The sequence below is a fragment of the Somniosus microcephalus genome, chromosome 14 (genome assembly GCF_052327205.1).
Source record: "Somniosus microcephalus isolate GS21.2 chromosome 14, FLI_Smic_1.0, whole genome shotgun sequence".
Taxonomy (NCBI): Eukaryota; Metazoa; Chordata; class Chondrichthyes; order Squaliformes; family Somniosidae; genus Somniosus; species Somniosus microcephalus.
Window position 1 is genome coordinate 7,233,583 of NC_141000.1, and position 14,241 is coordinate 7,247,823.

The 14,241-nt window shown below is 51.5% G+C and overlaps 1 protein-coding gene across 2 annotated transcripts in view; it reads right to left on the minus strand.

The window, feature by feature from the left end:
• Positions 1–11,600, minus strand: part of LOC147107302 (superoxide dismutase [Cu-Zn]-like) — a 42,544-nt gene extending 30,944 nt beyond the window's left edge. Inside the window, exons 1-2 of one of the 2 annotated variants that reach the window (XM_086006191.1) lie at positions 11,465–11,598; positions 3,841–3,934 (exon numbers count right to left, since the gene is read on the minus strand). In XM_086006191.1, coding sequence (XP_085862317.1) covers positions 3,841–3,934; positions 11,465–11,593 — 223 coding nt within the window. In that variant the 5' untranslated portion in view covers positions 11,594–11,598. Of the gene's footprint in view, positions 1–3,840; positions 3,935–11,464 lie in introns of both variants that reach the window. The other variant, XM_086006193.1, reaches the window with a different exon arrangement.
• Between the last annotated feature and the right edge of the window lie 2,641 nt (positions 11,601–14,241).

Sequence of the window (14,241 nt, forward strand, 5' to 3'; positions counted from 1 at the left end):
CACCTTCGCGTCCTGTTCGGGCGCCTAGCCCAACACGGGCTCATCCTCAGCCCGGCGAAGTGCCAATTCGGCCTAACCGAGATCGATTTTCTCGGTCACCACATCACCCCTGCTGGGGCCGTCCCCCTGCCCAACAAGGTGCAGGCCGTCCAGCAGTTCCCCCGCCCCACAACCATCAAGGGCCTCCAGGAGTTCCTCGGGATGGTGAGCTTCTACAACAGGTTCATCCCCAGAGCTGCAGCCCTCATGAAGCCCCTATACGACTCCCTCCGAGGTAAATCCGGCAAGATGGCCGTAGCCTGGACCACTGACACGTCAGCCGCCTTCGATGCCACCAAAAACGCGCTCGCCGACGCCACTCTGCTCGCGCACCCGAGGGCCGACGCCCGGGTCGCGCTCACCACCGACGCCTCCGACCACGCGGTCGGGGCCGTGTTCGAGCAGTGGGTTAATGGCGCGTGGCAGCCACTTGCCTTCTACAGCCGCCAACTGCGCCCCCCGGAGGTCAAATACTCCACTTTCGACCGCAAGCTTCTCGCGCTCCACCTGTCGGTCCGCCATTTCAGGTTCCTCCTGGAAGGCCGCCCCTTCACCGCGTACGTGGACCACAAGCCACTCACATATGCGATGGCCAAGCACACCGAACCCTGGTCCGCTCGGCAGCAACGCCAGCTCGCGGCCGTGTCCGAGTTTACCACGGACATCCAGCACGTCTCCGGTAGAGACAACGCTGTCGCCGACTGCCTTTCCCGTCCTGCCATCTGCGCGAATCACCTCGCGGTCGACTACGCGCAACTAGCAGCGGCCCAGCTCACGGACCCAGACCTCCTCTCGGCGGCTACCAGCCTGCCAGGGCTACGCCTAGCCAAGGTCGCGCACGGGCCCGAAGCCACGGCAGTTACTTGCGACATCACACTCAGCCAACCCAGGCCGGTCGTCCCTGAAACCTGGCGCCGCCGCGTCTTCGACGCGCTCCACGGGCTCTCCCACCCGGGTTCCTGCGCGTCCGTCAAACTCCTCTCCCAGCGTTTCGTCTGGCGCGGCCTCAGCAGAGATGTTCGGACTTGGGCCACCTCCTGCCTCGCCTACCAACGGGCTAAGGTACAACGGCATACAAAAGCACCCCTGGGAGACTTCGAGGTACCCAGCCGCCGCTTCGACCACGTACACGTCGACATCGTCGGGCCCCTGCCGCCATCGCAAGGCCAGACTTATCTCCTCACGATGGTCGACCGCTACACACGCTGGCCTGAGGCAGTGCCGCTGACCTCCACCACCACAGCCGACATCGCCAGGGCGTTCGTTAACACCTGGGTAGCGAGGTTCGGCGTACCGGCCAACATAACCTCCGACAGAGGCGCCCAGTTCACCTCCGAACTCTGGACGGCCACAGCACGCAACCTCGGTGTGACGCTCCACCGAACCACGGCGTACCACCCGCAGGCCAACGGGCTTTGTGAACGCTTCCACCGGTCACTCAAGGCCTCACTCCGCGCCAGCCTGCAGGACAGTACCTGGACTGACCGCCTACCGTGGGTACTACTAGGCCTACGCACCGCGGTCAAAGAAGACCTCCAGTCCTCGGCAGCGGAGTTAGTCTGCGGACAACCGCTGCGTGTCCCAGGCGAATTCCTTCCGGAGGCTACCACGCCTTGGTCGGCCGACCAGCAGCGGCTCAACTTTTTCTCTTCCGCTCAGCAGTTCGCCCCACTTCCGGTCAACTGACACGGCGAACTCGCACCTCACGTTCCGCCAAATTTACAGCAGGCGCGCTTCGTCTTCGTGCGACACGACGCGCACTGCGGACCCCTGCGACCCCCGTACGACGGACCGTACAAAGTACTACAAACCGGGGGACAAGGTCTTCAAGCTGCGACTCGGCGACAGGGTCGAGACAGTCTCCATCGGCCGGCTCAAACCAGCACACACAGAACCAGGGGAACAGGTCCCCGTGGCCCGGCCTCCAACTAGAGGCCGTCCCACCAGCAAACCAGCACAGCCGGCGGCGAACCGCCAGGCCCCGCCAACTAGACCGGCGATCACGCAGAGCTGCTGCGGCAGGACCATCAGACCACCGTCACGACTCGTCTACTCCTCCTAAGCGGATTCTGGGGGGAGCTCTGTGGCGACACGCCACCACTGGACACAGTCCGCTCATGGCGGTACGGACAGTTTAAGCAGACGCCCCCAACCGGGGGCCCTTTCCTCCAGCAACTTGTTTCCCACAGGGACAGGCTGCCGGGAGCACTTCCTGTCTGGGGAGTATTTAAGTCAGGCGCGGGCTCTTCCAGTTCCTGTTTTGCCATGAGGCTGAAATAAAAAGCTGTTCTGTTTTACTAGCTCTGGTCTCGACTCCCACGTTTGCCGCGGTATCTCAACACAAGGACATCAGAAATGCAACAACAAAACAAGGAAAGAAAGGGTTCACAGGCATAAGTGTTAAGAACTAGAACATCGCTTACAATATTTGAAGAGGACCATGACCAGAGAAATTTTTCCTGGTTGAGGCAAAGAAAATATATACAGGAAACTCTCGATTTACCGGCACCTAAATAACCGGAAATCTCGGTTAACCGGCAAAATTCAGGAGTAGGTTCAGGTAAGTTTTACTTCATATTACTTGTCTTCCTCGATCTGTTGCTGTGCAATCGGGTGTGGCTGCAGCTGTTGCTAAGCTACAGAGACGCTTGGAACTTGTGGCCATTGTTCTGCACCTGTTGCTAAGCAACAGGGTTTGTTGCTTTATACGGAGCTCTCCGTATCTTTTACTATAGCTCTCGGTTATCCGGAATTTTTGATGAACCGGCACCACGTCGGTCCCGTATAAAAAAAGTTTCCTGTAATTTGTTCTGCTGGAGCAATTTTCTGTAATATCAGTATGATCGGAATTCTGGTTGGCTAGTGTCAGCATTGAGGGATACATCAATGATCAGCATACGGGAAAAACCTTACATTTAAATAGCACCTTTAACATAATAAAATATCCGAAAGCACTTCAAAAAAGGGAGACTGAGAAATGATAGAATAAAGATTAGGGGAGCTGACCAAAAGCAAGATTGAACGAGGAGATTTTGCGAAGGTGCCTGAAGGAGCAGAGGGAGACAGGGACTGAAGCACAAAGGTTAAGTTTTATGAATTAGCACTCCCAACAGAGAGCTTTGAGCACATATCAGCAATCTGGGTACAGAGGTCAGTGGACCCCACATGATATGACATTTATAAAACCTACCCCAGAAATAATGTTTCCATTACTCATGGAAAAACAAACCTGTGGGCAACATTTGTTTTAGCCAGGTATCTACAATGTTCCACAGCACATAATTAAGCAACATCCTATTTACCTTTCCAATGTGCTATTTTTTTTTCCTTTGAAAACCGTGACCCATGCCGAGATATAGTTTCAAGAGCTAGAAACCCTGTGGTACAATGTCCAAAAAACCATTCTTCAGATGTGAACTCAGAAAATGAGTGCCAACGGACCATCAGTCAAACCTGATCCTGTCTTCACCCTTTGTCCATGCACCCACACCTTTGAGTGGTAATTAACAATTAGGGAACCCTGGCCAATCCCATCTCCACCCACCCCCTCCAAAAGCCCTGTAGTCCAGGGATGCAGAGGATAATTATAGTATCTTAACATTGCAAACAACAAATAAAGGGTTATTATTTTCAACCAGGGGGAGCTCCCCCCAGCTGAAAATTTTACCTTTTAAGAACTGGAGAAGCCTTTTAACCACAACAATGAAAACTATCTTGCATGTATTAGCATATTGGTTGAATACATAATAAAAATTACTGGTTATTTGGAAACAGCACACTATGGCTGCACACAATACGTACCATTAGTAATGTTTCCTAATGCACAAACATAAAGTCCATGCTTGCCTGGTTTCAATCCCTCAATGGTTCCTTTTATGAGCACTTCTTCAGTTACCTACAAAATAAAAATTCCATATTCAAGTAATTAAACATGATTCTTAGTGAAAAGCTAGTAGTTATGGAGAGGGAAGTGTACAGAGTGCTGGGGTGGCGAGGGGGGAAAGTGCTGTTGCCACATGCAATGCAGAGAAATGGAGATACAAAGACCTGCACTCACTCTTGCCACTCAGATCAGGTCAATTTAAGCTTTTTCTGCATCGAATCCAAGTCCTGGAGGTGACGATCCGGGAGTTCACTACTTCTGCCATCTCTCTTCAGGCCTGCTGCAAATTATTTTTTGGCAGCTTCTTTCCATCAAATAGGAACAGGACAACCCTCCGTGCCCTCACGCCCTCAGCTAGGACCTCCACGGAAGTGTCAGAGAACCTATGGGCATGCTTCTGATTCACCTTCAACATTAAGACGTTTCCAGAAAAGCCAGAGACAATGCAGCTTCCCTTTAAAAGGTGCATTCACATTTTATGCAGCTATCGGGAGTAGGCGGGCTGCCCATCACTGATGCAATCAGGTGCCTAGCCCAGCAATCAAATGCTAACGAGGCCCCTCAGTTGAAATCATCCAAGCCTCACACTGGTGACGACGCGCGCCCAACCTGCATATCCAAAACCCGCAGCCAGTTAAAATTCCCCCGTTCCTGCCCACAAACCTTACCACGTCACATTTTTGAGTAATGCTTTTTATGTCAACATTTAAAATTCAATCTGCCTAGAGAAACATTTATAATGAAAATCCATATATGTCAACATTTATAATGTCAATCTATAAGTAAAAAATTGCATCATAATGTGGTTTTGAGATTTGGCCATTACGTGGTTCTGTGGCACGAGTCTTTCAACTCTGTTTCCCTATTCCACCAGGCATTCCCAATTGTCCATCATTTTTTTCCTATTTATATTGTGTTATTTATATATAATGTTTGTCCCTGTTTCAGGCCTCCCAAATTCCACTCACCATTTATTTTCCCTGATGTTATAGGAACTGGCCTCCAACATACCACCTTGGCCTCACATCCCGCTCCCCCCAGATCATGATGCACAACCTCTGTCCCCGTGACTCCTCAGACCGAATCCTTATATCACAACCTCTGACCCGGTGACCCATTGATCCCCCGTCCCGCATAGAAACATAGAAGATAGGAGCAGGAGTAGGCCATTCGGCCCCTCGAGCATGCTCCGCCATTTAATGAGATCATGGCTGATCATCCAAATTCAGTACCCTGTCCCTGCTTTCTCCCCATATCCCTTGATCCCTTTAGCCTTAAGAAATGTATCTAACTCCTTCTTGAATATATTTAATGAATTGGCCTCAACTGCCTTCTGTGGTAGAGAATTCTACAGGTTCACCACTCTCTGGGTGAAGAAATTCCTCCTTTCTGTCCTAAATGGCTTACCCCTCATCCTTAGACTGTGACCCCTGGTTCTGGACTCCCCCGCCATCGGGAACATCCTTCCTGCATCTAGTCTGTCTAGTCCTGTTAGAATTTTATAAGTTTCAATGAGGTCCCCTCTCATTCTTCTAAACTCCAGCGAATATAATCCTAATCGACCCAATTGTGGCGGAACCACCAGAGGATTACGGACAATTGTATATAATTCCTTTTACAGCAATGTAGTACAGCTGGGGGCTGCACCTTTAATGTATCTGTTAACTGTACTAGGGCTTCTTTCCTGTACTCCGCGTGATGACGTCATGCCGTCCGTCACGTGATCTCAACGGCGGGAAGAACGTGATGACGTCAGAGCTCGGAACCTTCTAGCAGTAGAGCTCGGAACCTGCTAGCAGTTGAGCTCGGAACCTTCTCGCAGTTCCAGAGAGGCTTTCAAGCAGACCAGACCTATTTGCATTGTATCCTACAGTTTCCTGTACAGCTTCGTTTGTTCATTAAATGTTATTGTTTTTGATTTTCTGAGTCGATCTCAATTCTTCGGCTAGAAACCCCAGTTCCTACATTGGTGACCCCGATTTCTTCGAACAATTTTCGTTGAAGTTACATCATGGACACGAACGCCGTCACCCTCAAACTGCCGCAATTTTGGGAGCAACAACGGGCCGCGTGGTTTTTCCAGGTGGAAGCCCAAGTTGCAATCCGGGGAGTAGCAGCGGATTCGACCCGTTATTATTACGTGGTCTCCGCCCTCGACAGTGCCATGGCCTCGCAGGTCGTCAACCTCCTCGAGAGTCCACCGAACTATGGCAAGTACGAAGCTTTAAAAGCACCTTTACTGCAGATTTTCGGTCTGTCCAAGTCAGAGCGCGCTCGCAGACTTATCTCTATGCCCGGCCTCGGGGACTCAAAACCCTCAGAGCTCATGAGCCAAATGCTCACACTTTTGGGCTCGGAATCGCAATGTTTTCTGTTCCGCGAGCTGTTTCTCTGTCAACTACCAGAGCCAGTACAGACAGCCTTGGCCAATTCCACGATCACGGATTGTGCTGAACTCGCCGCAGAAGCGGATAAAATATTCACCGTCTCACAACAATCTTGTACAGCCACGAGGCGCCAAAGCTATGCTGAACTCGCCCCAGAGGCGGATAAAATATGCTCCTGCACACAGCCATGTTGTGCAACCATGAGGCGCCCATCCCCCACAAGAGCGAATCCGACTCCTCCTCCTGCAGGCTGGTGTGCATACCACGCTCGTTTCGGCGCGAAGGCCAGAAGTTGCCGTCCGCCCTGCAGTTCCTAACCAAAAAAAAAACCTACCTCAAACCAACGGTTTCTGAGAAGATCAATAAGGCCTAACGGACGCGCCGGAGTTGCGATGACCGTCGAGTCCGCAGGGAAACTCCTATACATTACAGACTCCCTGTCAGGGCGACGTTTTCTCTGTGATACTGGCTCCCAGTGCAGTATCCTACCAGCGTCGAAGCTAGGTCTTCAATCCGGCGGTCAAGGTCCCCCCCTTGAGGCAGCCAATGGTGCGGCCATTCACACGTTCAGAAAGCATAGGGTTCAGTTGAGTTTTGGCGGCCAACGTTTTGTTTGGGAGTTCATCACGGCGAAAGTCTCACAGGCCATCCTGGGGGCAGATTTCTTCTGCGCAAACGGGTTTCTCATCGACGTCCGACACTGCCAGCTAATCAGTGCCTCCACTTTTCACTCGGTCCCCTGCCACCGAAGCACCGCGATGTCTTGGTCAGTTGCCTGTGCAGTCCCATCTCCAAATGAGTTCTCTCGTCTTCTCAGTGAGTTCCCTGAGCTCACCAGGCCCACATTTTCTTCTTCAGTCGCGAGGCACGGTGTGGCGCACCACATTACCACGACAGGATCCCCCGTTTATGCGAGAGCTCGAAGGCTGGAACGTGGTAAACTCGCGGCCGCCAAGGCGGAGTTCCATACAATGGAACGCCTGGGTATCATTCGATGTTCGAATAGTCCTTGGTCATCGCCATTACACATTGTTCCTAAGCCGGGCGGCGGATGGCGACCATGCGGCGACTACAGACGCCTGAATGAGGCTACCACACCGGCTCGGTACCCAATTCCTCACATTCAGGATTTTTCGGCCCATCTGGCAGGGAATTCCATCTTTTCCAAAGTAGACCTCGTCCGAGGCTATCATCAAGTGCCCGTGCATCCTCAGGACGTCCCCAAAACTGCCGTCATCACACCTTTCGGGCTCTTTGAGGTCCTTCGTATGCCGTTTCGGCTGAAGAATGCAGCACAAGCCTTCCAACGTCTCATGGATTCCGTGTTGCGCGATCTGCCGTTCATCTTCGTCTACCTAGACGACATCCTTATTGCCAATAACAGCACGAAAGAACACATTACATACTTGCGTACCCTTTTTTCTCGTCTCAGCCAACATGGCCTTATTATCAACCCGGCCAAGTGCCAGTTTGGGTTGCACAGCATTGATTTTCTGGGACACAGAATCACCTCAGAAGGCGCCGTCCCGCTGGCCACGAAGGTGGAAGCAGTCACCTCGGTCCCTCTTCCTCAGACCGTCAGGACCCTCCAGGAATTTCTGGGAATGGTCAATTTTTATCATCGGTTCGTCCCCAAGGCGGCATTGTTGATGCAACCTTTGTACGAGGCACTCAGAGGTAAATTGGGCAAAGACCCGATCGATTGGACACCCCAGATGGACCAGGCTTTCCTCGACACTAAGAACGCTTTGGCTGCTGTGACCATGTTGGCACATCCCCTTCCGGGTGCAACCATTGCCCTTACCACCGATGCATCTGATTATGCCATCGGGGCAGTACAGGAGCAGTGGGTCGACAACACACAGCAACCACTGGCTTTCTTCAGCCGCCAATTGCGGAAGAACGAACGCAAGTATAGTACTTTTGATAGGGAGTTGTTGGCATTGTTTCTGGCCATCCGCCATTTTCGCTTCCTACTGGAAGGACACCCATTCACGGCTTTTGTAGACCACAAGCCACTTACTTTTGCAATGGCCAAGACAGCGGAACCATGGTCGGCACAGCAGCAATGTCATCTTACGTACATATCTGAATTTACAACCGACATACAACATGTCTCGGGCAAAGACAACCTGGTAGCGGATTGTCTCTCCCGCGCCCAGCTCCACGCAGTACACCTGGGAGTCGACTATGTTGGTTTGGCAAAAGAACAGAAGGCAGACCCTGAAGTGCAGGCATACCGGACCGCACCTTCCAGCTTACAAGTGGCTGATGTCAGTTTCCAGGCCGCAGGGACCACACTCCTGTGTGACATCTCGATGGGCGTCCCACGTCCAATCGTTCCAGTCGAATGGCGCAGGAGAATTTTCGACACTATCCACGGGTTGTCACACCCTGGCATGAGAGCGTCACAACGACTCATGGCAAAGAAATTCGTCTGGAAGGGCATGCATCTCGACGTCCGTGACTGGACCAATACCTGCGTGAGTTGCCAGAAGTCCAAGATACAACGCCATGTTAAGGCCCCAGTCGCCACTTTTCCAGTTCCGGAGCGTCGATTCGGCCATGTGCACGTGGACCTGGTTGGTCCTCTCCCTTCCTCTCGCGGGTACACTCACCTCCTCACCGTGTTAGACTGCACCCACCAGGTGGCCAGAGGCAATTCCTTTGGTTACCACCACAGCGGCAGACGTCTCCAGAGTCTTCATCTCGTCGTGGGTAGCTCGGTTCGGGGTACCGGCTGACATCTCCTCCGACCAGGGGCCTCAATTTAACTCTGAGCTTTGGAACGCCGTAGCTCAAGGTTTGGACACCAAGCTTCATCGTACCACCGCCTAACATCCACAGGCGAACGGTCTGTGTGAAAGATTCCACAGGTCCCTTAAAGCCGCACTGCGTGCTAGTCTCCGTGGGCCTAGTTGGGTGGACAGGCTCCCTTGGGTGCTGCTAGGTCTTCGCACGGCGTCGAAGGACGACCTGCATTCTTCTTCAGCAGAGCTGGTTTACGGCCAACCACTCAGCGTGCCTGGCGATTTTCTTCCTCCTCACACGGAACCCTGGTCCCCAACTCTGCAGCTCGTCAGCCACCAGGAAGTGGCTAGGAATTTCATCCCAGTGCCTACGTCGCGTCATGACCTGCAGCGCTCCCATGTCCCGGTGGATCTTAAGAGCGCAGAACACGTGTTCATTCGGCAGGATGCTCGCAAAAACCCGCTCAAACCGCCTTACACAGGTCCGTTCCACGTCATCTCGTCAGGTGACAAGTCCTTCACAGTCGACGTCGGCGGTAAGCCTGACCACATCTCCATCGACCGGTTGAAACCGGCGCATCTGGATCTGAGCGAACCAGTCGTCACCGCTCAGCCACCTCGTCGTGGTCGTCCACCGTCGACTGCCGGTCCAGTACAGCCACAGTCATCCGCCGAGTCGCCAGTGCCCGCCTCACCGGGTTGACCACAGCCGGCCTCTTCTCCTCCACCTGCGGCGTCATCCCAACCACAGCCAACGGCCAGTTCGTCTTCTAGCGCTCCGTTCCAGCTGCCGGGGTATCGCAGTCGGTCGGACAGACTCATCAGACTCCCTTCTCGCCTTACCTTCTCTGTTAAAAGCAATTCTGGGGGGGCGCATGTGGCGGAACCACCAGAGGATTACGGACAATTGTATATAATTCCTTTTACAGCAATGTAGTACAGCTGGGGGCTGCACCTTTAACTGTACTAGGGCTTCTTTCCTGTACTCCGCGTGATGACGTCATGCCATCCGTCACGTGATCTCTCAACGGCGGGAAGAACGTGATGACGTCATAGCTCGGAACCTGCTAGCAGTTGAGCTCGGAACCTGCTAGCAGTTCCAGAGAGGCTTTCAAGCAGACCAGACCTATTTGCATTGTATCCTACAGTTTCCTGTACAGCTTCGTTTGTTCATTAAATGTTATTGTTTTTGATTTTCTGAGTCGATCTCAATTCTTCGGCTAGGAACCCCAGTTCCTACACAATCTCTCTTCATACGTCATTCCTGCCATCCCAGATATCAGTCTGGTGAATCTTCGCTGCACTCCCTCCATGGCAAGAACATCCTTCCTCAGATAAGGCGACCAAAACTGTACACAATACTCAAGGTGTGGCCTCACCAAGGCCCTGTACAACTGCAGCAAGACATCCTTGCTCCTGTACTCAAATCCTCTCGCTATGAAGGCCAACACACCATTTGCCTTCTTAACTGCCTGCTGCACCTGCATGCTTACCTTCAGCGACTGGTGCACAAGGACACCCAGGTCTCGTTGCACTTTCCCTTTTCCCAATCTGTCAACATCGGCATTCCCACAGGATAGAAATATAGAAACATAGAAACTAGGAGCAGGAGTAGGCCATTCAACGAGATCATGGCTGATCAGCCAAACCCTAGCACCCGGTCCCTACACCGACAGCCATCCCACCCAAGCCCTATCCCCGTAACCCCACGTATTTAATCGCCCCTAACACTAAGGACCAATTTTTTTAATTTTTTATCATAGCCAATCAACCTAACCCGCACATCTTTGGACTGTGGGAGGAAACCGAAGCACCCGGAGGAAACCCACGCAAACACGGGGAGAATGTGCAAACTCCACACAGTCACCCGAAGCCGGATTTGAACCCGGGTCCCTGACGCTGTGAGGCAACAGTGCTAACCAATATCAGATATTGCCCAATTCCACTCGAGTTTCTGGAACGAAGGAATAGCTTGCACAGCATTAACTGTTCCGTAATAACAACAGGAGATACTGGGGAAAAACTCAGCAGGCCAGGCAACATCCGTGGAGAGAGAAACAGAGTCAACGTTTCAGGTCGAAACCCTTCGCCAGTTCTGATAAGGGTTTCGACCTGAAACGTTGACACTATTTCTCTCTCCACAGATGCTGCCCTGGCCGGCTGAGTTTTTCCAGCGTTTTCTGTTGTTATTTCGGATTTCCAGCATCCGCAGTATTTTGCTATCATTAACTATTCCGTGTCGCACCTCACACGTACTTTGGTCATCACACGGGTTTGCGATGTTTTAAATAAATGACGGTTAGGATGAAGAGGCGGGCAACCGCTTTCCAGTTCTAGCAACACATGGGTGTATTTTAAACGGAATCAAAGGGCAAATCCATTCATATTTTAAACTTAATACTTACGCCCCACTCGAAAGTGACGGTTCCACGGACCGAGCCGTCGTCCTTTTGAGCCTGGTCGCCCCGCATTAAACAAGTGCCGGCCTCGATCATGGTTTGCTCGGCGCCAACTGAAGCCCCGCCACTGAGCATGCGCCAACTGAAGCCCCGCCACTGAGCATGCGCCAACAGAAGCCCCGCCACTGAGCATGCGCCAACTGAAGCCCCGCCACTGAGCATGCGCCAACTGAAGCCTCCGCCACTGAGCATGCGCACTCCGCCTCCGCCGCTCCCACCGCACATGCGCAGATCAACGATTGCGCCGCCAGCGCGCGGGATTGCAGGTCTGCTCCTCCAGCGGATTGGTGGGTTGCAAAAAGGTGTGTTCACCCGGCGTGATAGCAAGTTGCACTACAAACATTGCAAACCACATACATACAAAACAGACCTTTAAAACATCGCACCGCTCCCCGCATGATGTTGTTTCGTTAGGCATACTTCCAGTCCCATCTGTGTAAAAGCCCGGGGGGAATATAATGAGAAACGCGAAAATGATGCTCGACTATTTGGAGTTTTTTTTATTAGTCAAACATATTTATTTAAATATGGTAGTACTTGTTACAACTCATCAATTACATAATAAATCCATTACATTCATTAGCCGTAATAAAACAAAGCCTTAAAAACAGCTTTAGGATTAACAGTACAAATGCAGTGGTCAATTTTACAGAAAAATCAACAATATTAACAGTACAGGTACCCATAGTGAAAAACAATTTTACGCCAGTCCTATTGGCAATCTAGTAATTCTTCATTTTTGCTTGGTATTGTCCTTTTTTTTAACATTCAAGTACAACAGTACTTGTACAACTCATCAATTACATAGTAAATAACTATTTGGAGTTAAGCATGTTCCCTTTTCACGCTGCACGTGATCTCGACAACAACTTGTATTTATATAGCGCCTTTAACTGAGTAAAACGCCCCAAGGCACTCCACAGGAACGTTATCAAACAAAATTTGACACCCAGCCACCTAAGATATATGGGCAGATGACCAAAAGCTTGGTAAAAGAGAGGTAGGTTTTAAGAAGCATCTTAAAAGGAGGAAAGAGAGGCGCGGAGAGGTTTAGGGAGGGAATTCCAGAGCTTAGGGTCTTGGCAGCTGAAGGCACGGCCATCAATGGTGGAGCGATTAAAATCAGGGATGCTCAGAATTAGGGCATAGAGGGCCAGAATTAGAGAAGCGCAGATATCTCAGAGGGTTGTGGGGATGGAGGAATTTGAGAACAAGGATGATAATTTTTTAATTGAGGCGTTGCTCAACCGGGAGCCAATGTAGGTCAGCGAGCATAGGGGTGATGGGTGAACGGGACTTGGTGTGAATTAGGACATGGGGAGCCAAGTTTTGGGTGACCTCAAGTTTACAGAGGATAGAACGTAGGAGGCTGGCCAGAAGTGCGTTGGAATAGTAAAGTCTAGAGCAGTGCTTCTCACACTGGGATCCGCGGACCCCTGGGGATCCTTCCAGGGGATCCGCGAAAAAACCCCAATTGGTGATAGACAGCAAGCCGGTGCAGAGCAGCCGGGTGCTGCTGAACGGGATGGTGAGTGCAGCGGCACCAGCAGCTGTGTGCTACAGGGAGAAGAGGAGGGAGGGGAAAAGATTGCTGCTGCTGTGGATTTTGCTGTGGGCAGCACGGTGGCATAGTGGTTAGCACTGTTGCCTCACAGTGCCAGGGACCCGGGTTGGAATCCGGCCTCGGGTGACTGTCTGTGTGGAGTTTGCACATTCTCCCCGTGTTTGCGTGGGTTTCCTCCGGGTGCTCCGGTTTCCTCCCACAGTCCAAAGATGTGCGGGTTAGGATGATTGGCTATGATAAATTGACCCTTAGTGTTAGGGGGATTAAATACGTGGGGTTACGGGGATAGGGTGGGATATGTGTTGGTGTAGGGGTTAAGGGGATCGGGTGGGATATGTGTCGGTGCAGGCTCGATGGGCCGAAATGGCCTCTATCTGCACTGTGGGGTTTCTGTGATTCTGTGATTTTGCCGGTCTCGGTCCGGATTTGACCATTTCACCGCAGCAGCGTTTCGCAATGAGTCCGGAGCTGTTTGTAGACCACTTTCTGTGTCAGTCATGTTCACACCAAAGGCTCGGTCATCCAGTTCCACTGAGTCTTGCACCATCTGTAAGTGGGTGACCATCAGTCTTCACTGTTACTGTTTTGAGGTAATCAAATACTATGAGGGAAACACAGCACTTCTGAGAAGGACTCAGGGCAAGATTTACTCAAGAAGTGCTCAGAGAAGTCCAGATGAGTGCCATTGATACCACGGCGAAGTTTATTGGTGCTGGAGCTGCCACAGTAGGAGTGGCTAGTTCCGGTGCAGGTATCGGAACAGTTTTTGGTAGCCTTATTACTGGCTATGCCAGAAATCCTTCTCTGAAAGAGTAGTTGTTCTCCTATGCCATTCTTGGATTTGCCCTGTCTGAAGCTATGGGACTTTTCCGTTTAATATCGCTTCCCTGATTTTGTTTGCTGTGTAAAATTTGCTGATGAACAGACTAGCCTAAACAAGTACAAATGTAATTAATATTAACTGGCTCCTACAATATTTATGTTGATGTCATGGAAATGTACATTTCCTAAGTGTGTGGTCAAATGTTCCAATAAATCCTAATACAAGAAAAAAAAGCGGGCCAGCAGCGGCCGCAATGCCACCGCCAGCAACAGGAGTCCGAGGCGGGAAAGCGCAGGGCCAGCTGTTTGGAGAGCAAGCGACCGTCTGTAAACAAAG